Below are 23,026 nucleotides of genomic sequence, written 5' to 3'. Positions count from 1 at the left end.
TGTTCTAAATCCAGGGCAGGCTTTGCCACTGCAGTTCTGCAGGGCCTCATAGCTGCTCCTAATGCTATTTAGCTCATAGCTTTGGGATTCAACCCAAGTGTAATGACTGCAACAGTGAAACACTAAGAACATAGTACAGTTGTGTACACTTACCATAAATGTAGATGTTCGTGTGTATTCACTGTTGCAGTCCTGGTTACCCACCCACCATCCCACATATCTTTGCTGGAACTTATCTGCACTTCTCTAATCTATACAACCTATATGGTGTGTGTGCTTGTAGATGAAGGTATAATATATTTTGGTGCATGTATGTTTCACTGGCATATTTTTAGCCTACTCTTTTGGGGGCACCTGACATCTGGGGCAAGAAAAACTAAAGAAAATGGCGTCGGCTGCATCTTTTATACCCCCCGGCGCACTGACACTAGGGAAGAGGCAACAGCAACTGATGCCGGACCTAGAATTTGGAATTCAGGCCGACTGAGGGTAGCCTGCCAGCAGGATAACCCAAGTGTAATGACTGCAACAGTGAATACACTTGAACATCTACATTTATGATAAGTGTACACAACTGTACTTTTTGGTACCGGTCCTGCCTCCGGCACCGATCATAGACCTTACTATGATTTCGACTTCGCACCTGTAGCTACTTCGACTCGGGCCACACCTTCGACTACACCATCAGTTTCCATTTTGGGAACCGACCATTTTGGAGTGCCACTTCGGCACCGAGCGTTGTACCGACCTCACTGGATCTGACCCCTTTGCTTCCGGTCTCAAAACTAGAGACTTTGGTGCCAGCAGAACTTGCACCATGGACCCGATACCCCCCCCCTCCATAGACCCATTTTTCGGCTAAGCGTATAGCCTATTCCTCAAAAGTTCTGAATCTCCATCTGGAATATCCACTAGATCCACCAGGAGCCTTTGGGAACACTACATGGTGCGTCTTGTTGAACAGCTGTTGGTAGCCAGGGGGATTCCTTCATTTTCTAAGACCCATCCACCTGCAGAACTTGGGTTACCCTATCCACGGACTCCATCTTACACTCCTCCTTCGACCATCTCGGTTCCAAAGCCGCCTGCTGTGACAGTCTTCTTGGACCCCACCACCTCAGCGTGTGCGGTGCATCTCACTCTGGCTTCGAGTCTGTCCCTTTGGTCTTTGGTTCCTGCTGAACCGATCCTTCCTCAATCTGGGGATTGGGGGGAGCAGGCGTGTTTGTTGCCCATCGTACGGTGCCAACCCTCTCCTGTGTTCCTTCTTCGGGGCTGATGGCTGCATCCGTATCGATCCTGCTTGAGGCTTCGTCTGTGGGGGTGGGTCTGTCAGAGCGTGGTGTGACCCGGGTCCCGAGGTTGTCTTTCTCTGTGATGGCTTCCATCCCTCTTTGGACGGGCCTGCCTTTTGCATGATGGAGAGGGTTCTTGCTTCTGGCAGCACGCCTTTGATGTCAGAACCCCAGTTTTCACCCCCAGAGCTACAGCTGTTGCAGACCTCCCCTGTTCGGGGCACCCACTTTTCTGAGTCTTCCTCAGAGACCCCCACTGAGGAGCCCCTTAGAAAGAAGACATGTAAGCGGAAGCACGTGAACTCGCCTAAAGAGTCCTTAATGGAAGGCACGGATTACAATGATGGTGAAGGGTCCCCACAGTCACCTCCTGATGTCTCCTTTGGAGACATCCTGGAGATGTTAAAGTAGAGAGGTGACTGGAAGCTCTTTTTGAGGCATCCGTGTTCCTGCAGGCTTTACGTGCCCGGCCTTCTACCTTTTGGTTGACCCCGCCTGCCGACGAGCTCATCGTGTAGCATGTGTGGAAGAACCCTGATTCCATTGAGGCGATCCCCCAGAGACCAGACAAAATTCTTTCCCCTCCCGAGGAGAACCCACACTGGTCCAAATGGTTACTAGTTGATGCTATGGTGGTGGCCATGAAAAAGGACTTGGCCAAGGAAAGTCTTGCTTTCCACCCGCCCACCAGGGAATCCTGGGAGGTGGACAGACTTGGGAAGCATGTTTTTGCATCAGGGACCTTTGCTATATGATCCCTGAATTACTTGGTACATTTTACGAGGCTTCAGAGGGACCTGATCTCCGAACTCTTTGGGACGCTCGTGGGGCAGTTGTCTGACGAGGTCAGGGACAAAATAGCCTCGCAGCTCGCAACCCTGAAATCGGTATCCAACTTGTCCATGAGGTTGCTCTCAGACGTGACTGAAGGGGCTGCTTGAGCAGCGGGTTCAGGCATTATGAGGCGTCATGCCTGGATGTGCATTTGTGACCTCGCGGGACCCCTTCAAGTCTTCTTTTCTAAACACTCGCATTGAAGCTTTGTCCCTTTTCGACTCCAAAGTGAAGGGACACACTAGCCAGGTGTGAGCAAGGCAGAAAGATCCTATCTGCCGTACGCCTATGGTTTTCCAACCCTCAACATACCTTCTCCAGGAATCAGTGCAGTGGGAAAATGTAGCATAAGAAATCTCAGGGTCCCTTCTGTGCCGCACGTGGTGATGATACTCCTAGAGGCAGAGGGGGGTAACAGTTCCGGAAGAGGGGGCCTGTCAGCACTCCTGAAGGGCAGCCCGATAGCTTATCTCTGGAAGCAGTCGGGGGTCGTTTCTCTCTGCACCAAGCTGCCTGGCAATCTGTCACCACCGATCATTGGGAGCAGAACATTATCACCAGAGGTTACACCAATACCCTTTCTTGTCAACCAAAATTTCCAAGAGAACTTCCCGACGTTTCACCCGGTCAAAGAGAAGAAGCAGCTTCAAAGATTATAAAGCTGGTTCAAAAAAAGAGTCCTCCAACCAGTCCCACTAGACAGCACGGATCCGGATTTTACTCTAGATACTTTTTGGTACCAGAAAAGACAGGGGACTGGACACCCATTTTGGATCTCAGCAGTTGAAACAATTCTGTCACCCAAACCAAATTCCGAATGGTCACGGTTCAATCCATCTTTCCCATTTTAAGAGAAGGTGATTGGATGTGTTCTATAGATCTCTGGGATGCTTCTTACCACATCAAGATGGACAAATGCTCCAGGAGTCTGCTTCGCTTCTGGCTAGGAGCCAGTCATTACCAATTCCGTACCCTGCCGTTCGGTCTCTCTACAACCCCCGGAGTGTTCACGAAATGCATGACAATGGTAACAGCTCACTTGAGACTAAAGGGATTCAGAGTGTTTCCATATCTAGACTGGCTCCTTACTGCCCCCACCAAGCATCTTCTGATATTGGCGCTACACCATACTCTGTCTCTGGCAAAACTGTTGAGAATAACGATACATTGGGAGAAATCAAACCTTATCCCTATACAACAAATAGAGTTCTTTGAAGCAGTGTTCAATACTCGGTCATAGGTAGGTACTAGGCTATTGGCCCTAGGGCCTATATAAGCCTAGCCAAAAAGGTACCCTGGCTTTTGCCACCATAGAAAATTATTTTCCTGTGCCCATTTCGAGCAGAGCCACAGAGGTGATCCCCAGGGTGAATTTCCTATTTCCAGTCCAATCATCCTGTCTGGTATCACTCCCAGTTCACAAATTCCATCGATTGAGGCTTCAACTCCAGGTGATTCTATCTCAGACAGCCTCTGCAAGGGAAGTTATTCAGGCCCTAGGTTCTATGGCTGCATCAATTCCAATACTACCTTTAGCATATGTGGATCCTGCAGTGGCTCCTTCCTGTGTAAATGGTTTCCAAACTATTATCCCCTGGATTACAAGATTCGAATAACCAGCTCCTGCAAACAAGACCAAGTTTGGTGGATGAGACCAGACTTAGATCTTTGGAGCTGTCCATTTCAACCCTCCCAGCCCACAGCCATTGTGACCATGGATGCTTCCCTGATCGGGTGGGGGGGCCATTTCTAGGGAAAGACTGTACAAGGCACATGGTCCACCTCAGAGGCCCACCTGCATATCGGTGTTCTGAAACAGAGCCGTGCTGTTAGCGTTGCAGGGCTTCCATTTGGCTCACCCTTACGGGACAATTGCAATTCAATCAAGCTGTGTCTCAGTGGTCTGGTACATCAACAAGCAAGGAGGAGCCAAGTCTTACCTCCTGTGTCGAGAAGTCATGAGAATTTGGCAGTGGGTGATGGCTTCCAACCACTTTCTGATAGCAAAGCATATCCTGAGGAGCTCCAACATGATTGCGGACAAATTTAGCAGCTGCATCCTCATGCCCCACGAGTGGTCCCTCAACCCCGAGTTGGTGTCTGTAATTTTCAGCCACTGGGGCTAGCCTTGCTGCTATCTTTTTGCTTCCCCATCAACCGCCAAGTGCAGCAGCTACTTCGCCCTACTTCCCCCGGACGGGCAGTCACTGAGGGACACTCTGATCCACTATTGGCCCACGGGACTTCTCTACGCTTATCCTCCCATTCTTCTGATCCCACAATTTCTAAAGAAAGCTCTTCGGTTGAGATGCAAAGTGATCCTCATAGCTCCATTCTGGCCATGACCGGTTTGGTTCTCCTTTCTTCAGCCTCACCCTAGTATACCCATCGTGGATTCTGGACCCTCTACCAGATCTGATTACTCACCCCCAAGGATTGAGTCACAAGAATTTGTCCAGTCTCAAGCTGACTGACAGTTTAGTTTCCCCACCTCCGCTAGTCGCCAGATAAGCTAATCTCTCCTCACCTGTTAGAGACATCATTCTGGCTTCTCACAAACAATCCACCAGAAGACTATTAGGGTAAATGGAAAAGGTTCTCCATCTGGTCCAAGGATAACATGCTACACCCGTATTCAGCTCCATTTACTGCAGTGCTTCAATACTTGGCCAAGTTTTTTTGATAATGGAGCCTCTGCCTTTACAGTAAGAGTACATCTAGCAGCAATTTCCACAATGGTATAGATGGCACCCCTCAACTCTTTACACCTCTGCCAGGCTTTCCTCAAGGGGACCTCTCATCTCAGGCCTCCTCTCAGACAGCCTATGGAACCTCACTCTAATCCTCCAGTCTTTGACTCAGAAACGCTTTGAGTTTGCTGCTAAGTGTGACCTAAAGTTTTTGTCTTGGAAGTCTTTGTTCGTGGTAGCCATTACCTCTTCCAGAAGAGTTTCAGAGCTGCAGGCATTGTGTATCAAGAGGCCCTATCTGGTCTTTCATAAAGACAGAGTATCACTTCGGATGAACCCATCCTTTCTCCCCAAGGTTGTTTGTGAATTCTCTAGTCCATTGATCTACCAGTGTTATTTTCCGAATTTTGGCAATGGAGGAGAGTATTGTCTTCATTCCTTAGACGTACATAGACAATTGAGATGTTACCTAGACAGGACCAAACCTATCTGTAAATCTGAACAGCTTTTCATTTCCTTTTCGGGACCCAAAGTGGGAGAGGCTGATGATCTTCATGTTTCACTGTTGCAGTTATCACATTTGGGTTATCTACTAGCAGTAGCCCTCAGTCGGCCTGATTAACAAAGTCTTGGGTCCTGCGTCAGTTGCTGTCTCCTCTTCCGTGACGTCAGGTAGTCAGGGATATAAAACATGCAGCCGACACCATTACATCAGTCTCTCTTGCCATGCGGTGCCAGAAGCAGTTCGCAAGTGCCGGTCGGCCGACTCCTGAAATTTTCGTTTTCGAGTTTCAGAGGGGAAACTTTTTCTTGCTCTAAACCAATGTCAGTAAAAGTAAATAATTGTATTAATTGCTGGAAGCAAATAACTCATAAAAATTTCCATTCGTACTGTATTCCTGGCCTGGGCACTGAACCACGACATACCTCGCTGTCGGTTTTGTGCCTTATTTAAACAACAAACTATCCGTCGTCGGTATATTTTCGCTTCTAAGAATTTTGCTGCTCGGTTCAGTTATGCAGATATGTCTTTGGTAAGCCATCTGACTACTGACATTCCGAAAAAACGCAAAGATAAAGACAGAGACAAGCCGCCTAGGTCCAAAGCTGCCAACAACGCTTCTAAGCCAGTCGCCAGTTTGCCGGTACTCAGTGAGGCGCTTTCGCAGCCCCTGATACCCGCTACTTCAGATTCGCAGGCCTCTACTGAGACCCATTCGGAGTCCAGTATGCCGCAAGATGCTTCAACTGTGGAACCTGCTGATGTCTCTACCTTGGATGGGTCCGGAGCCGCTGTGCAGTCACCAGCTTCTGAGGATGTATTCAGGCCTACTGATTTGCATATCAAACTGGTGCCATCTTCTTCTTCAAGGCCTAAAACTCGAACCATGCCTAGAAAACAGATGCCCAGATTGCAATGTCAGGCCTCTATGCCTAAAAAACAAATAAGAATGGGTGAAGGCGAATAGCGCGCTCTGCTAATGTGTCTGTCTCGAGTATCGTAACATAATTAGGTAGGGGTTTGAATCCTGCAAAAGCTCAGTGTGTGTGCAATTCTGTATGAAAGAAATGTCCCTTTTATGGCTAGGCTTGTATAGGCCCTAGGGCTGATAGCCTAGTACCAAGCTATGAACCTATGAACTTTAATCAGGCAAAGCCAACCTTCCCCTTCTGAGACCTAGGACTGAGTTTGCTTATGATACTTCTGACCAGGAATCTGAAATTTCTGTTTCCTCTGATGACCAGGATTTGCCCTTATCTACCTATGAGGATTCTGATGCTGAGGACTGTATTCCCTCTGCTTCCCCTCCAGAGGATTTCTCTTTTGGTGAATACTTGCATACTTTTAGGGAGCATTTTCGGTGGGATGTCAGGTTTACTCTGATTCTAAAAAGAGGCTTAGGGATTTCTTACTCCTGCCGCAGCACAGGCCTTTAGGTATCCCTCCTGTACTAGACATTGTTGATGCCTTTTTGGAATCTAGCTTGGCCCCTGACTGTTTACCTCCTGCTCCCAGAAAACCTGATAGATATTACAGGATTCCTGACTCTCTCAAGTTCCTTTTCAAAAATACTACTGCGGATCCTGAGACCGTTTCACAGGGACCCAAGGGCATTAAAGCTACTACTGCCAAAAATCCTTCCCCCTCTGATAGAGACTCCAGGGTGCTGGATAGATGGGGTAAGAAGATATACAATTCGGCAACCTTGACCATTAGGGCCTTAAACTGCCAGTTTCATATGTTAAAGTATCAGCAGCATATTGGATTGCTTAAACAGAAAATGAAGTTGATTCCTGATTGTGCTGAAAATAAGGATTTACAGGATTTAATGATTCTGCTGAACAGGTTGGAAACCATACTTTGCAATGTGGTTTTGATTCACTAGAGGCATCTTGCAGGGCTGCTGTCACTTGGGTCTGTACTTAGAAGGCATGCTTGGCTTAACAAGCAATCCTTGCCAGATTATGTTAAAGATAAATTACTGGATGCTCCCTTAAATCAGAACCGCCTGTTTGGCAACAAGGCAGAAGAGGTTCTTAAAAAGATGGAGGAAAAAGCTAAATCTATGCAAACTGTTAAAGATTTCTTACAAGTACAACCTCCAAGATTTAGTAGGCATTGGCCCTCTAAAAATTGGTCCTTTCCTGCCTCTTCCAGGCCTTCTCAGTCCAAACCCAGATCCAGCAGAACACCCAGGCTTCTGTCCCAGGGTACGCACAGGACTAAACAGTGGGGGGCCCCCACTTCCAAATCTGGGAGTAGTAAAACTCCCCCCATGGTAAACTGTCTCATTGACTTAACTTTAAAACTTCCAAGCACTTCTCAACTGACTGCCCCTTTGGGGGGAAAGATTGCTCTACATGCAAAAAACTGGGAACTCATTAGACCAGGACAAATGGGTTTTAAATATATTTTCCCAAGGATACAGATTTCACTTCCACACGTTACCAACCCCAAACGGTTGGCCAGATCTACTCCCAAATCAGTGGGCAGAGGCTCAAAAGCGAGTGTTCTCTCTTAAGCATATAGGCTATTCAAACTGTACTAGAAGAGGAAAAGGGACAAGGTTTCTACTCAAAACTTTTCCTGATACCCAGAAAATACAACTCATGGTGTCCTATCCTGGACCTGTCTAACTTGAACACTTTTTTGGTGATTCCATAAATCAAGATGCTAACTCTTCATCAGTTGCTTCCTATGCTAGGCAAAGATGCCTGGTTGGCAACACTCAATTTAAAGGGAGCATACCTGCACATCCCAATCAGGGAATCTTGCAGAAGATACCTACGTTTCAAAGCAGTCTACATGCATTAGTTCTCTGCACTGCCCTTTGGCTTATCTACTACACCCAGGGTATTCACAAAGTGCCTAGCTCCAGTCATTGCATTTTGCAGGCAAAGAAATATTCAAATATACCCATACCTGGACGATTGTCTAATTCAGGCAGAAAGCCAGGACATACTTTTGAATCATCTAGCTTTTATACAAAGGGTGCTAACTTGTCTGGGGTACTCCATAAACGAAAAGAAATCACACCTGGTACCTTGTCAACAAATTATATTCCTGGGAGCTAGCTTGAATACAACTTCCCAGATGGCTTTCCTCATGCTAGAGAAACAAATTCATTTGACAACCTACTTCAAACTAGTGGCCACAAAACCCCTGCTGTCTGCAAGCCTTGAGGTTCATGGCCTCCTGCATTCTTGTAATTCCATATGCAAGACTGCATATGAGGAAACTACAATGGTATCTAAAAAGCCTGTGGTGTCAACATTCTCAGGATCTAGAAGCAATGATTCCTGTCATACCTTGCCTGTGGTTGGAGTTCCTTGGGTGAGCAGAGGCCTGCCACCAAAACAAGGGACTACCATTCACTCTACCCCCTGCCACCCAAACCTTAATAACAGACGCATCAGACTATGCGTGGGGGGCTCACCTGGCAGGGAAGTGCATTCAGGGCAAATGGAACCCAAGTCAAATGCACCTGCATATCAATCAAAAAGAAATGTTAGCTGTACAGAATGCTCTGACAGCCTTCAAGGACCACATTCTTCCAGGACATTTAATGGAAAAGACTGACAACACCACTGTTATGTTACATAAGCAAGCAGAGTGGTACCCATTCTTACCCCCTCTGCAGACTAGCCATGGCACTGTGGAACACAGCCTTGAGCTACCAAGTGCATCTACAGGCTCAGTTTCTGCCAGGAAAGCTAAATACACTGGCAGACAGACTAAGCAGAATCCTCATGGACCCACACAAGTGGAAACCGGAACCAAAGACTTTCAACATGTTGACAAACAAATGGAGGAACCCAGATGTAGACCCATTTGTCCAATTGGTAGTTCTGGGGGGAGGCAAATTTTGCAGAAGGACTCCCCACAAACAAGCTTGGAAAGTGGATGCTTTGTCCTTCAGCTGGAAAAAAACTATTCGTTTATGCCTTTCCTCCTCTGCCTCTCCTCTTCAAAGTACTGCTAAACATCAAGCAGGACAAACCAAGGATGATATTGATTGCACCAGACTGGCCACACCAACACTGGTACCCCCTCTTGTGCAGTGTGTCACTGTTGCCTCCATGGTACCTGCCTCAGACCCCTACCCTGTTGTCTCAGCAGGAGAACCAGATTCTGCACCCTCAACTTCAAACCCTGAGCCTAGCCGCCTGGCTAATTACCTAACCTCTCCTTTACCGTCCCTCAGTAAACAATTGTTGAATAGCATTTTAGAGGCAAGGAGGCCAAATCTTATGCTGAAAAACGGAAAAGGTTCTGTGCCTGGAACCAGTGTTAAGGGATGGGCACAGCAGCACCCAACTTACTTCAGATTCTTCAGTACTTGACTGAGATGCTTCAAAAGGGCCTTTCTTTTTCCTCTGTCAAAATTCACACCTCAGCCGTTTCACCTCATTATAACACAGAACCACCCCTCTTCTCTCATCCACGTCTCAAGCAGTTCCTCAGAGGGGCCAAAAATTTAAGACCACCCAGGAGAGCCACAACTCCAGCCTGGGACCTTAACTTTGTATTGGGGAAACTCACTCTTCCTCCTTTTCGAGCCAGCTGCAAGTGCAGATTTAAAATTCCTTTCTTGGAAAACAGCCTTCCTTTTAGCAATCACTTCAGCAAAAAGGGTTTCTGAATTACAGGCCCTTATGGCAGTGGAGCCTTTCATCATCTTTCATGCGGACAGGGTGTCCCTCAGAACCAGTCCCTCCTTCATGCCCAAGGTGGTATCCAGTCTAGCTCTTAATCAATCCATTCATTTGCTAACCTTCTTTCCTAATCCACAGAACAAAGGGGAACGGATACTGCACTCCTTAGATGTGCACACAGACAACTTTGATTTTACTTGGACAGGACTAAACCTCAAAGGAAATCTGAACAACTGCTAGTGGCATTTGTTGCAGGGGCAGAGGGGAAGGCTATTTCAAAGCAAACCATTTCTAAATGGATAGGCCATTGCATTCATTTCTGCTATAAGCACCATGGAAAACTATCCCACAGGGGATCAAACCCCATTCAACCAGGGATGTATCTACCTCTACAGCCTTTCTCAGAGGTGTCCCTACCAGGGACATCCTAGAAGCTGCTACCTGGAGTTCTGTACATACTTGCACCAAGAATTACCATTTGTCAATTTTCTCTAAATCCAGAGCTGGCTTTGCCACTGCAGTCTTGCAGGGCCTTATAGCTGGTCCTAATGCTATCTAAATTCCTCTTCCCATCCTTAGCTTTGGGAAGCTACCCAAATGTGATGACTGCAACAGTGAAACGCAAAGAACATAGTACAGTTGTGTACACTTACCATAAATGTAGATGTTCAAGTGTATTCACTATTGCAGTCCTGGTTACCCTCCCTCCAGCCCCCTGACTTCTTTTGGCTATACCTCTTCTCTCCTTTACTATGCTTAAAAGCTTTTTGGTGTATTTGCTTTTTTGTTGGAGGTATAACCTTATATATATATATATATATATATATATATATATATAGATATATATAGATATATATAGATATATATATATTTATATTTATTTATATTTCATTGCTTCCCATTAAGGGGGGCACCTGACATCTGGGGCAAGAAAAACTGATGTAATGGCATCGGCTGCATGTTTTATACCCCTACCTACCTGACATCACGGAAGAAGAGAGAGCAACCGACGTAGGACCCAAGACTTTGTTAATCAGGCTGACTCAGGGCTACTGCAAGCAGATGACCCAAATGTGATGACTGCAGCAGTGAATACACTCGAACATCTACATTTATGGTAAGTGTACACAACTGTACTTTTCCAAGGTTACGTTATCAAGATGGCTAAGGGACTGCATACGTTTCACCTATTCTCTTCATAATGAATCCATGCCAAAAGTTAAAGCCCACATCACTAGATCTATGGCAACTTCTATAGCATTCCATTCCAGGGCATCCATGGATGACATCTCTGCAGCAGCTACTTGGGCTAAGCCTCATACCTTTATCAGTCATTACAAATTGGACCTGGTCTCCATAATGTGGCCGCCCATGGACCTCAAGGTAGCTTGGGATTCTGTCCCAACAGTGATAAATGGAAAGAAGATTAACAGCATCAGATAAATGGGTTATGTCTTACCGTAACATTCTGTCTGTGTTCATCTTCTTTCATTCATCACTTCCCACCCTCCTTCCTCCTCCAAAGGCTCCTGGGGGGTGCTTTGGGTATAAGTGGTGCCCTAGGGTACTTGCGTAGAAGTGGCCTCAGCTTTACTTCCTTTTCTTAGCAAACTCGATCTGAGGTAACAGGGAGAAGGGCATTCTGGGTAGAGACTTAGGTCTTAGAGTTTTTTTTGACTGGTAAGAGCTTGGTAATAGGCCGACTCTGTTCCGAGGGCTCGGAACCGAACCTATCAGTGATGAATGAAAGAAGATTAACAACACAGATGGAACGTTATGGTAAGACATAACTTCTTTTTTCATGTGTTTAATTGGGTCTACTTGTGCAGACCGAAATTACACTCTACCGAAATGTAAATCAGCGAGACGAATCTGCATAACTACAGTTTCATGAAACGCCAAACAAGGAACTTTTAACACGTTTCTGGACCTTACTTTTTCCCCACTGTAGTGCAGTCTTGGAGTTGGTATATAAAATGTGCATTGAGGCTTGCCCCCCCTACAAAAACGTCAATAAAAGTAAGTTTTTCACTTTGTGTTCAGAGTATCTGTAGAGATGTTTCAAATCTGATATTTGGTAGTTTGTAGTTTCGTTAAACTGTAGTTTAGGATTCATGTCGCTGATTTACGTTTCGGCAGAGTGTAATTTCAGTCTGCGGAAGTAGACCCCTTTAATCCTATGTCTAATAAGATTGATGCTTTACAGTCTCTCATTTATTCACTAATTTCACAGTCCTGCTGGTCATCTCTCCCTCCCAGCACCAATTTCTGGTTTGAATCCAGTGTACTCATGATTCTTTTCAGCCACTTTGCTTTTTTTCTTTTGCTTAAGCATTTTTCTGTGGAGCAGGGGAAATATTTCACTGGCAGTTTCTATTTGAGCTTCGTTATTGTCAGAAGAATGAGAAACGGAGTCTCCTTCTGCTTACTGGCTCACTCTGTTGGCTAAATTTTGTTTTTATATTTCTTCCATGTCCTGTTCTCCATACAAAAATGTATTTTGTCTCCTTGGAAAAATATTCCAAGGACATATGGATACAGTAACTTGAATCCCACACCTGCCTCTCAACATTCCCTAATTACTAGGTTATATTACTTCTGGTCTGTCTGGTGAACAGTAAGTAATCTTTCACAAACACTCTCCTTAAGGCTGAACTTGGAAATAAAAATTAGTTGAGTTGCTGTTACCTTGGACTTGTTGAATTGTTAATGCTAGGATGTTAACTTGAGTTGGCAGTATGCCAAACTTTATTACTTTGTATGAGGAAGTTTGTAGGTGTGGGTTAGTGCTCAGAGTAAAATAGTTGCACTGTTGATGTGGAACTCTCTTGATTGGTCAGCCTTGTACGATGTCATAATGTGAAGAAGTTATAAAGGCTAATCCATATTGTCATTTCAGCTTTTGTCTTGCTAGATTTTCATGCAGTTTGTTTCTTCTGGAGTTTCCTTATTAATACTTGCTCTTCATTTCAGGCAAACACAGTGGGACCCACCTTCATGGGATGAAGCCACTGAAGAAAGTGGTATGGATCACGAGGCTGAAATGGACCTTGGAACTCCAACTTATGATGAAATGCCAACAAAGGTATAAGACTTGGAAGGCCCAGTAGGTCTGAAAATGTTCACACCATTCTGTGAGCTGTTATGTATTTATAAATGTTCATTGTAGGGATTATTGCTGCCATGTAAATCACCATCATTGTGAAACAGATGAAGGCAGGCTTCCTTCCTGTAGCTTTTGTAGTGTGTACTCTGGGTATGATACCCTGGACCTGTATATAGTTTAGTTCACATTGTTTTTATGTATGCATTTTTATGTTGTCATTATCAAGTTGTGTGGTTCTGTTTTCTGTCTGTGCTATCGAGTTTCCCTGGGACTCCATTGAAAACAGGTCTTCCCAATTTGGCATTTCTGTTTAATAAATGTACATAAATCCCTATTGAGTTGAGCTTTTCATTCCACTTGAATAATGTACTTGATGTATAGTTGAAAAAGGAGCTGCTTCTGCTCAGATAAGTGCCCCATTGGGGAATCCTTTTCGTACTTTTGCTAGAGTTCTAAGCTTAATGTCATCCAAGAAGGGCAAATGTGAATGTGGATGTCATATTCCACAGAAGGACAGCTATTAACAGTGCCTATTTTGTCTTGGGCCTTCCCACGGCCGTAAGGCCTGCTCTGTCTGCCAGACTTTTGTCCCAAAAAACAGAGAGCAGGCAACTCACTTTCCATATATCTGGAAAATCAGCATTTGAAACTCCTCACCAAAAGGATGGAGGATCCCTTGACCTTCGAATCCAAGTAATTAACAAAGCAGGAGGCCACAAAACAAAGGCCAGAAGCCTCAGCTGCATCTGCAGGGCCTGACGTCTCTCCTGAGATGACTACCAGTCTGGAGATTCGATGTAGGCTGTTGTTTGAACTACAGGCCAAACCCGTAACTGAGGTCGCCTTGGAACAGGATAGTAGCACGTCGTCGGAGGTACCACAGGCATATGGTCCAGATGTCCAAGGGGAGCCCTGACTTATTTTTGAAGGGCCACAAGGGATTCCAACCATCCTTGTTCATGAGGAAGTTGATACAGACATTATGGCATGCAGCCCTACATCCAGCCCCCCTTCACTGCATAGAATAGACATGCCCAACAGAAAGGAACAGAAAACTAAACATTTTTCTCCTACCTCCAACCCACAAAAGGGTTGGCAGGCCTTTTCCCAAAGCATCTTCAATCCCCTAGTGTCTCTTAAACTCCCTCCAGGGGTCACTGTCCCTACATCCCCATGACCTTCTCCTTTACAAAAGAGGGGAGTCATCATCTGAGGAGGACCGCTCTTCTGATGAGTCCCTGGCCTATTCTACTCAGATACCCTCTTCACTAGACTCTGCTTCCCCTGATGAAGATTCTAATGGGACTGACTCCCCTGTAGAAGTGATTTCCTTCAGTGACACTGACTAGAATGCCCGAGCATTTCAAGAGGGAAACCACTGAAATGATGGATATTCAAAAACGTTATCTTTTGCAAGTGGACACCTCTATTCCCTCTGCTATCCCCCCTGTCCTTCCTGTCATCTTAGATGCCTTTGCATCTTCTAGTAAGGCCCCTGACTCTCAACCATCAGCACCTAAAAAAACAGGTTCTATAAGGTGCCTGTAGATTGTAAAGTAGTTATTCAGAGCACCAGCAACTAATCCATCAGTAATCACAGTGTCCTCTGACAAACCCTGTAGACTTTTTCTCCTCCTCCTTTTCCCATCTTCCTTCAGACAAGGACAGCAGGCATTTGAAAAGACTAGGTAAGAAAATTTATACATCCGCCACTCTTGCATTTAGGGCTGTAAACTGCCAAACCCATATGACTAAATATTCATTAGAACTATTTCAGCTGTCTAAAGTAATTACTGAATTGCCTGAATCTGAGAACAAAAACCTAGCTGCCCAGGTCACAGGGCATTCTATCAAATGTAGCTGTGATGTCATAGAGGCTTCTCCTAGGACATCTGCATCTGGGTCTGTCCTAAGGAGGTTTGCATGGCTCAGGCTTCAGCACTTACCAGAGAATATCAAATCCAAATTGACAGATACTCCCCCGAACAATGGAGCCTTATTTGGCTCTGTGGTTGCTGAACTCTTCAAAACCTTGCAAGAAGATGAGAGACCTAAAACACCTCCTGGTTTCTCCAGTTCCTAAATTCCAGAGAAATTACCCCTCTAAACCAGCCTTTAACAAGAGGCAATCCAGACCTGTTCATCCCAAGTCCAAGAGAACAGGAAAGAGGCAACAGTCTTTTCGTAATCCACAACAAACCCCACCTCCAAAACCGCCCTTTCCTGACAGACCCGAGTCGATCTGCCTACCTGGGCCCCAACCACCCTGCTTCCCCTCTCCCTTAGCCTATCCCTTTCAAGGTCAGTTTGGAACCCTAGACTCTGGGTACTTTCCATAATGAAGAATGGATGCTTCATGGTGTGGGATTCTCAACCATCATTCAGGGGCATTCCCCAACCACCCAAACAACACTATCTCTGTTTCCTTCTCTGCTTCAGGAGCTCCTGGATCAAGGTGCCATCCAACATATACCCCCGCTCATCAAAGAGGAAAGGGATTCTATTCCAGGCTATTCCTGGTCCTAAGGAAAGAAGGACCCTGGACACCCATCTTAGACATATCCTCCTTAAAACACCTACCTAAGGGTACCATCTTTCAGGATGCTCACCTTACAAACCTTGTTTCCCCTTGATCCTACCGCAAGCCATTATGGCTTCCTTAGATATAAAGGATGCCTATCGTCCTATTCCAGTCCATCCAAGATAAAGGAAACCTCTCAGATTCTCTGTCTGGACACTTTGTTTTATTTTATGCCTTGCCCTTTAGTCTTTCTACCACCCCAAAGTTCTCCACAAAGTGTCTAGCAACAGTGGTGGCATTCTGCAGACTGCAGGGCATCCAAATCTTCCCATATCAGGACGATATCCTGCTCCAAGCAGACAGTCCAGAGTTGCTGCAGCAGAACCTCAGCCATGCAATAAACATCCTCCTTTCCTTGGAGTCACCATTAATTTAAAAAATCAGTCCTCACCCCAACACAGGACCAGATTTTCTTGCAGTGCAAGATTTAAACTGACCTCATGAAGGTTTCCTTCCCCCTTACAAAAGGCCTAGGAGCTCTCATGCTTTCTTTCAAAGTCTCATTCCCCAGTCCCACATTTCGGCCAGGACCTGCTTGAGGACCCTGGGCTTTATGGCCTCCACCTTTCCCATGCGTCCTCTGGAAAAAATGTATATGAGGAAATGGCAATGGTACCTAAAGTCATTGTGGACTTGACATGCTTGCACACTGGAGTTCCATATCCCTCTTCTTCCTGCCTGAAGAGAGAAATAAGTTGGTGGATTCAACAACTCTCTACCAATCCAGGACTCCCATTCCATCCTCTGCCATCAGTACAGGAAATGTACACAGGCGCTTCAGATTCAGGCTGGGGAACAGCCTTATGTGCCATGAAAGCTCAAGACACCTGGTCACCCTTGCAAGGAAAAGAGCACATCAATATAAAAGAAACAAGAGCACTACTTTTGGCACTCCAGGCCTTTCAGCTCGTCCTCCCCCCAGGCCCCTAAAAGTCTTAACAGATAACATGACAGTGCTCTAGTATATGAACAAACTAGGGAGGACCCGTTAATACCTTCTGTGCAGACTAGCTCTACAGGTATGGGAGCTAGAGGTCAAGTTGCACGCACCACTTGAGGCAGTATACATTCCATCCAATTGAATGTTTTGTCAGACACACTCAGTAGGTCCAAAGCACAAACCCACAAATGGATGTTTCACAGGGACGTTTTTCTGGACATTGTCCACCAGTGGGGTATTCTACCAATGGGATATTCCACAATTGGATCTCTTTGCCTCCCCCATGAACAGACAGCTTCCTCTGTTTTATGCCAGAGACCCACATCATCTGACCTGGAAGGTGAATGCCCTAAGGTCCTCTTGGATAGGGATGTTCCTATATGCATTCCTTCCCCTGCCTCTTATCTTGAGTCCTAAAGATTCTGCAGAACAGATCAAAGGTCTTGTTGGTGACTCCCTTTTGGTCAAGACAGCATTGGTTCCCCTTAAACTGCTGCATTTAGCCAAGGAAAGTTATCACAAGTTACCCACAGTGTGGACCCACTCACACAACACAAGGGCACCCTCATTCATCCCCACTTGTCAACCCTACAAATGACATTGTGTGTGATAGGGCCCTGATTCCTTTTAGACACCTTTTTCTCAGAGGACATAATAAGGGTACTACAGGAGGCCAGAAAACCCAACACAACGCAATCTTATTTATCCAAATGGAAACTATTTTCAATCTGGTGTCTCTCACGTAACCTGGACCCTCTAACAGTGGATGTCCCCACAGTCCTATCATACCTGTGTGAATTGCAGGAGGCTGGGCTAACTTATTCTATAGTGAAAGTACATTTGTCAGTCATCTCTGCCTGTCTGCCTCTCTCACCTCCTTTGGCCTTTAGGTTTGAGGCCAAAGGATTTCTGAAAGGTGTCCTCTACATGAGATCTCTGGGATCCTAACTTTGTTTAGGAAAAGCTGACCTTGGCCCATTTGAGCCAACAGCTTCTGCCTCTTTAAAATTCTGCTCCTGGAAAACTGTTTTGCTTCTAGCAATCACCTCGGCCAGAAGGGTTTCAGAATTACAAACCCTTGTGGTCTCCCCACCATTTCTAGTCTTCCATAAGGACAGTGTTTCCCTCCCCAGCAAGCCCTCCTTTATGCCTAAGGTGGTAAACGAGCTGTCATTAAACCAAGCAATTCACCTTCTCACCTTTTTTTCCTTTCTCCCAAACCTTGGCAGAAAGAATCCTGCATACTTTAGATGTACACAGATAACTTGGGTTTTACTGGGATAAAACAGAGAATATCAGGAAGACTGACCAGCTGTTCATCTCCTTCCACCCTAAAGCTCGCAGTCTGTAAACAGACCATTTCTTCCTAGATGTCTGAAGCCATCACCTTCTGTTACAGACACCATGGAAAGAGCCTCCCCTCACCATTGAGGGCTCATTCCCCCAGAGAAATGGCTTCCTTTGGCACCTTTTTCAAAGGATTGGACACCAGCACCATTTTGGAGACTGCTGCTTGGTCTTCAGTTCATACTTTCACTTAACATTTCAAACTGGGCAACATTTCCAAATCAGCCTGCCAAGCGACTTGACTTCTGTCAGTCTACAATAATCTTTAGTGAATAGGATGCATGGTATGTCGCACGTAGTCTATCGGACATAGGCTGTAAAAGTGACACATGCATCATCCTGAGAAATGAGTGCCCCAGGGAGAACGCCTGAGAAGTTGGAATGTAGCATAGGTACATCCAAGAACCAACAAATACAGGGGTATGGAGGGTGTGATAGAATACTGCAACAGAGAAGTGAAGGACATCTAACGTTGTAAGATTTTACACAACTTCTTTTTCCACAGTACTGTTTGGGGCACCCTCTTCAGCATAGAAAAGGTGAGTCTTCCCCACTATCTGACCTCTTGGATGGAGCACTTGAAGGGGAAGACTTGGATTATTCTTTCCAGATTTTTCTCACTACTGGATGTGTTTCATGTGATAAGCAAGCAGGTTCATGTTCTTCGTGTTTCACTGTTGCAGTCATCACACTTGGGTTATCTGCCTACAGCTCGGCCTCAGTCTGCCCGAATACCAGAAACTTAGTATTTCTGCGTCGGATGCTGTCGCTCCAGGACTAATGTCAGGTCGTCAGGGGGTATAAAAAGAGGCAGCCGACGCCATTACATCAGTCTTTCATGCCGAGGAGCCCAAAGCAGAAGCAGTTCGCAAGTGACGGTCAGCCGCTACCTGAGTTTTTGTTTCCAAATTGAATCATCCTGAAGTCTTCTAAAGCTAAGTACCCCATTGGGGATCCTTTTTTCTTGCTCTAACCGATGTCAGAAAAAGTTAATTGTCTTGCCTGTGGAAAGCAAATACCACACCGAGATTTTTATTCTTACTGTGTCACCTGTCTATGCCCAGACCATGACGTACCTCACTGTTGGTTTTGTGCCTTGTTCAATTGGCCATTGGGGACTGGTCCCTTTTGTCGTTGGGCCCTTATTGTTGCTAAATACTTTCGTTCTCGATTTCCATATTCCGAAATGGCTTTGGTAAGCCATCCGACTACCGATATTCTGAAAAAAACATAAGGATAAAGACAGAGACAGACTGCACAGGTTCAAAGCTGCCGACGACGCTTCCATTAAGTTAGTCGCCAGTTCGCTGGTACTCTGGGTGCTTTCACAGCCCTTGATGCCCGCTTCAGTGGATTATTAGGCCTCTACAGAGACCCGTTCGGAGTCTGGTATGCCGCAAGACTCTTCTTCGACTATGGAACCGGCGGATGTCTCTACTTTGGAAGGGTCCGGAGCCGCTGAGCAGGCACCGGTTTCTGAGGAAGTTCTTCGTACTACCGATGTTCGACACAAACCGACTACTTCAGTTCTGTCTAAAACAGAGTTTCTAAGGCCAAGAGTACGATCTATGCCTAGAAAACCAACGACCAAAGCACATGCACCTGCTCCCTTGCCACAGAATAAAATGCTTAGAATGGCAGAATACCTTATTATGCTCATTAGGGGAAGTCAGCCTTCCCCTGCTAAGAGAAAAAGGAACCAGTCCCCATCTGCTTCAGCAGACCAAGAGTCCGACAACTCTGAGGTTTTTGATTATGAAGACATGCCCTTATCTGCTTATGAGTATTCTGATGCAGAGGAATCCATTCCCTCTGCCTCTCCTCCAGAGGATTTTTTCTTTTGGTGAAACCTCACATACTTTAAGAGAGCATTTCCACTAGGAATGCCAAGACTATCCTCAGTCCAAAAAGAGACTCTGAGAATTTCTAGACTTGCCACAAAAATAGACCTTTAGCAATATTACCAGTCCTGGAAGTTGCTGATATTGTCTTTATGGAATCCAGTCTTACTCACGATACTTTACCCCCTGCCCCTAGGAAGCCAGACAAGTACAACAGAGAGTACCTGATTCTCACAAATTTCTTTTCAAAAATCCTACTGCTTGACCCAAAGTTGCTGATATTGTCTTTATGGAATCCAGTCTTACTCGCGATACTTTACCCCCTGCCCCTAGGAAACCAGACCGGTACTACAGAGTATCTGACTCTCACAGTTTTCTTTTCAAAAATCCTACTGCTGACCCAGCGATCATTTCCCAGGGGCCTAAAGGTATCAAGGCAACTACAGCTAAGAATCCCACTCCGTCGGACAGGGATTCTTGAGCTTTGGACAGATGGGGTAAGAAAGTATATACCTCTGCAACTCTCACCATTAGGGCTTTGAATTGTCCGTTTCACATGCTGAAGTACCAACAACATGTTATGGAACTTGTTTAGCAAAAAATATCTACCTTTACAGACTGTGCAGAAAATAAAGAATTGCAAGAGCTTATGCATTCTCCAAGCCAAGTCAGCAAGCATACATTGCAGTGTGGCTCTGATGCCCTAGAAGCATCTTGCAGGGCAGCAGTCACTGGTTCTGTACTGAGAAGGCATGCTTGGCTTAAGGAGCAGACCTTGCCAGATCATGTCAAATCCAAGTTACTAGACGCTCCTTTGAACAAGGACAATCTGTTTGGCACCAAAGCAGAAGAGGTTCTTAAAAAGATGGAAGAAAAATAGGTTCATAGGTTCATACTAGGCTATCTGCCCTGGGGCAGTTATAAGCCTAGCCCTATTCTGTATGGCTTACGCCACCCCTTGATTTGAGTATACTGTGCCCTTTTTAAGGTTTAGTTTACTGTGCCTCTGTCTTAATAGTGACACGGGAGTAATCCCTGGGACAAACCTACGATCCCCCATCCACTTATCGAGATTCTTCTTGAAGAGATTCAGTGAGGTGCTCTGCCCCACATGAACCGGGATTCTATTCCAGAGCGAAGGGAGCCTCTGTGTTATGAACCTGTCCCTCCAGCAAGTTATATTTATTTCTGTGCTGAGGTTCAAGTCCCTCGAGCGTGTGGCTCTAAGGGATTTAGATTTACTGAGGTGGAGCATGTCCATTAATTCTGGATTTGACATAGCTTTGTATGTCAGGCATAGATTGCCTCGAAGTAGGCGGTATGCAACTGAGTAGAGCTGGAGTTTTTTTAACCGAGCAGCATATGGCATCTGTTTGAGACCCTTGATCCTCTTGGTGAGATACTTTTGGGGTCTTTCTAATTGCTGCAGGTGTCGGGTAAGGTACATCCCAAAAGGGGCATTGTATTCTATGATGGGCCTGATGAGGGATGAATAAAGGGGGCACGATTACCTCTCTTGATCTAGATGTGAAACCCTTCGTGATGAGGTGGGCTATGTAGAAGGTCTTTCTAACCACTTTGGCAATGTGGTTTTCAAAGGAGAGATTGCTATCAACTTGGGTCCCTAATAGCTTTCTCTGTACTTAATGGGTTTCTGCCTATGTGGTAATTTGTGGGCACATTGTTTTTGCCAAAGGGTATGACTATGCATTTTTTGGCATTTAGCTTTAAACCATAACGCTGGCACCAGTTATCTGTCTCTGTGAGACCTTTTTGAAGGATGTTTGTGTCGGCTGGAGAGTTGATTATGGCGCCCAGTTTGCAGTCGTCTGCGAACTTGGTGAGCCATAGTCCTCCCACGTTTGCCTGTACCTCGGAAAGTATATACCGAACAAGAGTGGTCCCAGGACAGAACCCTGTGGGACGCCACTTGTGACCGGTTTTGAGTCTGACATGGCTCCAGCAACTTTCACTCTGTGGGTTCTGTCTTTGAGCCAGTTTGCGACCCATCTTGTGACATAGGGGTTTATATTTAAGCTGCATAGCTTATCTATGATGCCCGAGTGGGGCATTGTGTCAAATGCCTTTGCAAGGTCCAGATAGGCTGTGTGGACTACCTTCCCTTCATCTATGGCTTTGGTGACTGTTTCAAAGAAGTCAACCAGGTTCAAAAGGCAGGATCTGCCCTTGACAAAGCCGAACTGGGTAGGATCTAGTGTCTGTAGGTCCCCAATGTCTTTGTTTATGAGCTCCATGATGATCCTCTCCATAGCCTTGCAGACTAAGCTAGTCACGCTTATGGGGCGATAGTTTCCAGGGTCCATAGAAGCTCCACCTTTGTGGAGTGGGACCACTGTTGCTGTACACCATTCTGTGGGCACATATCCTGTAGTGAGGCTGAGATTGTATAGCTGTTTTATTTGAGGGATTAGTTCCTCTTGTAGTTCATGTATAAAAGCTATATCTATGCAGACAGTCAAATAATTCTTGCAAGTACAGACTCCTAGATTCAGTAGGCATTGCTCCTCGAAGCATTGGTCCTTTCCAGCCCTCTCAAGGCCATCTCAAACTAGACCCAGGGGAAACAGACCCCCCCCCCAGACTACAGTCTCAGGCTGTGCAGAGATCTAAGCAGTGGAGAGCCTCCACCTCTAAAGCATGGAGTGCTAAACCACCCCCTTACGGAAAGAATTCCCAATGACTTCTCAACTCCACCCCCTCCTCTGCCCTATTGCTTGTGCCCCTAGGAGGAAAACTTGCCCTTCATGCAAAAAACTGGATTCCCATCACCAAAGACTGATGGGTCCTCAACATTGTATCCCAGGGGTACACATTTTACTTCCACTCACTGCCAACCCCAAAAGGGTTCCCAGACCTCCCTCTAAACCAGTGGGCAGAGGCTCAAAACCAAGTCCAATCCCTGCTCTAAGGGCAATTCATCCGGTTCCTGCGGAACAGATAGGTCAAGGATTCTATTCCAGACTTTTCCTGGTACCCAGAAAAGAGGGCACTTGACACCCAATCCTAGATCTTTCTATTCTCAACACCTTCCAGGTGGTACCAAAATTCAAAATGCTTACCCTGCAGCAGCTTTTACCGATGCTAGCCAAAGATGCCTGATCAGTCACCCTTGACTTAAAAGAAGCCTATCTGCACATCCCTATAAGGGAGTTATGCAGAAAATATCTATGCTTCAGGGCATAATGTATGCATTATCAGTTCTCTGCACTTCCCT

General features: G+C 45.8%; 1 protein-coding gene across 1 annotated transcript in view; it reads left to right on the top strand.

The window, feature by feature from the left end:
- Window positions 1–23,026, top strand: part of SETD2 (SET domain containing 2, histone lysine methyltransferase) — a 3,532,865-nt gene that overhangs the window by 3,086,504 nt on the left and 423,335 nt on the right. Inside the window, exon 24 of the mRNA XM_044066027.1 lies at window positions 12,950–13,061. Within this exon, the coding sequence (XP_043921962.1) occupies window positions 12,950–13,061 (112 nt within the window). The remainder of the gene's footprint in view (window positions 1–12,949; window positions 13,062–23,026) is intronic.

This window comes from Protopterus annectens, chromosome 3.part0 (assembly GCF_019279795.1).
Source record: "Protopterus annectens isolate FY-2018-M chromosome 3.part0, PAN1.0, whole genome shotgun sequence".
Taxonomy (NCBI): domain Eukaryota; kingdom Metazoa; phylum Chordata; order Ceratodontiformes; family Protopteridae; genus Protopterus; species Protopterus annectens.
This window is presented reverse-complemented; position numbering and strand designations above follow the sequence as displayed.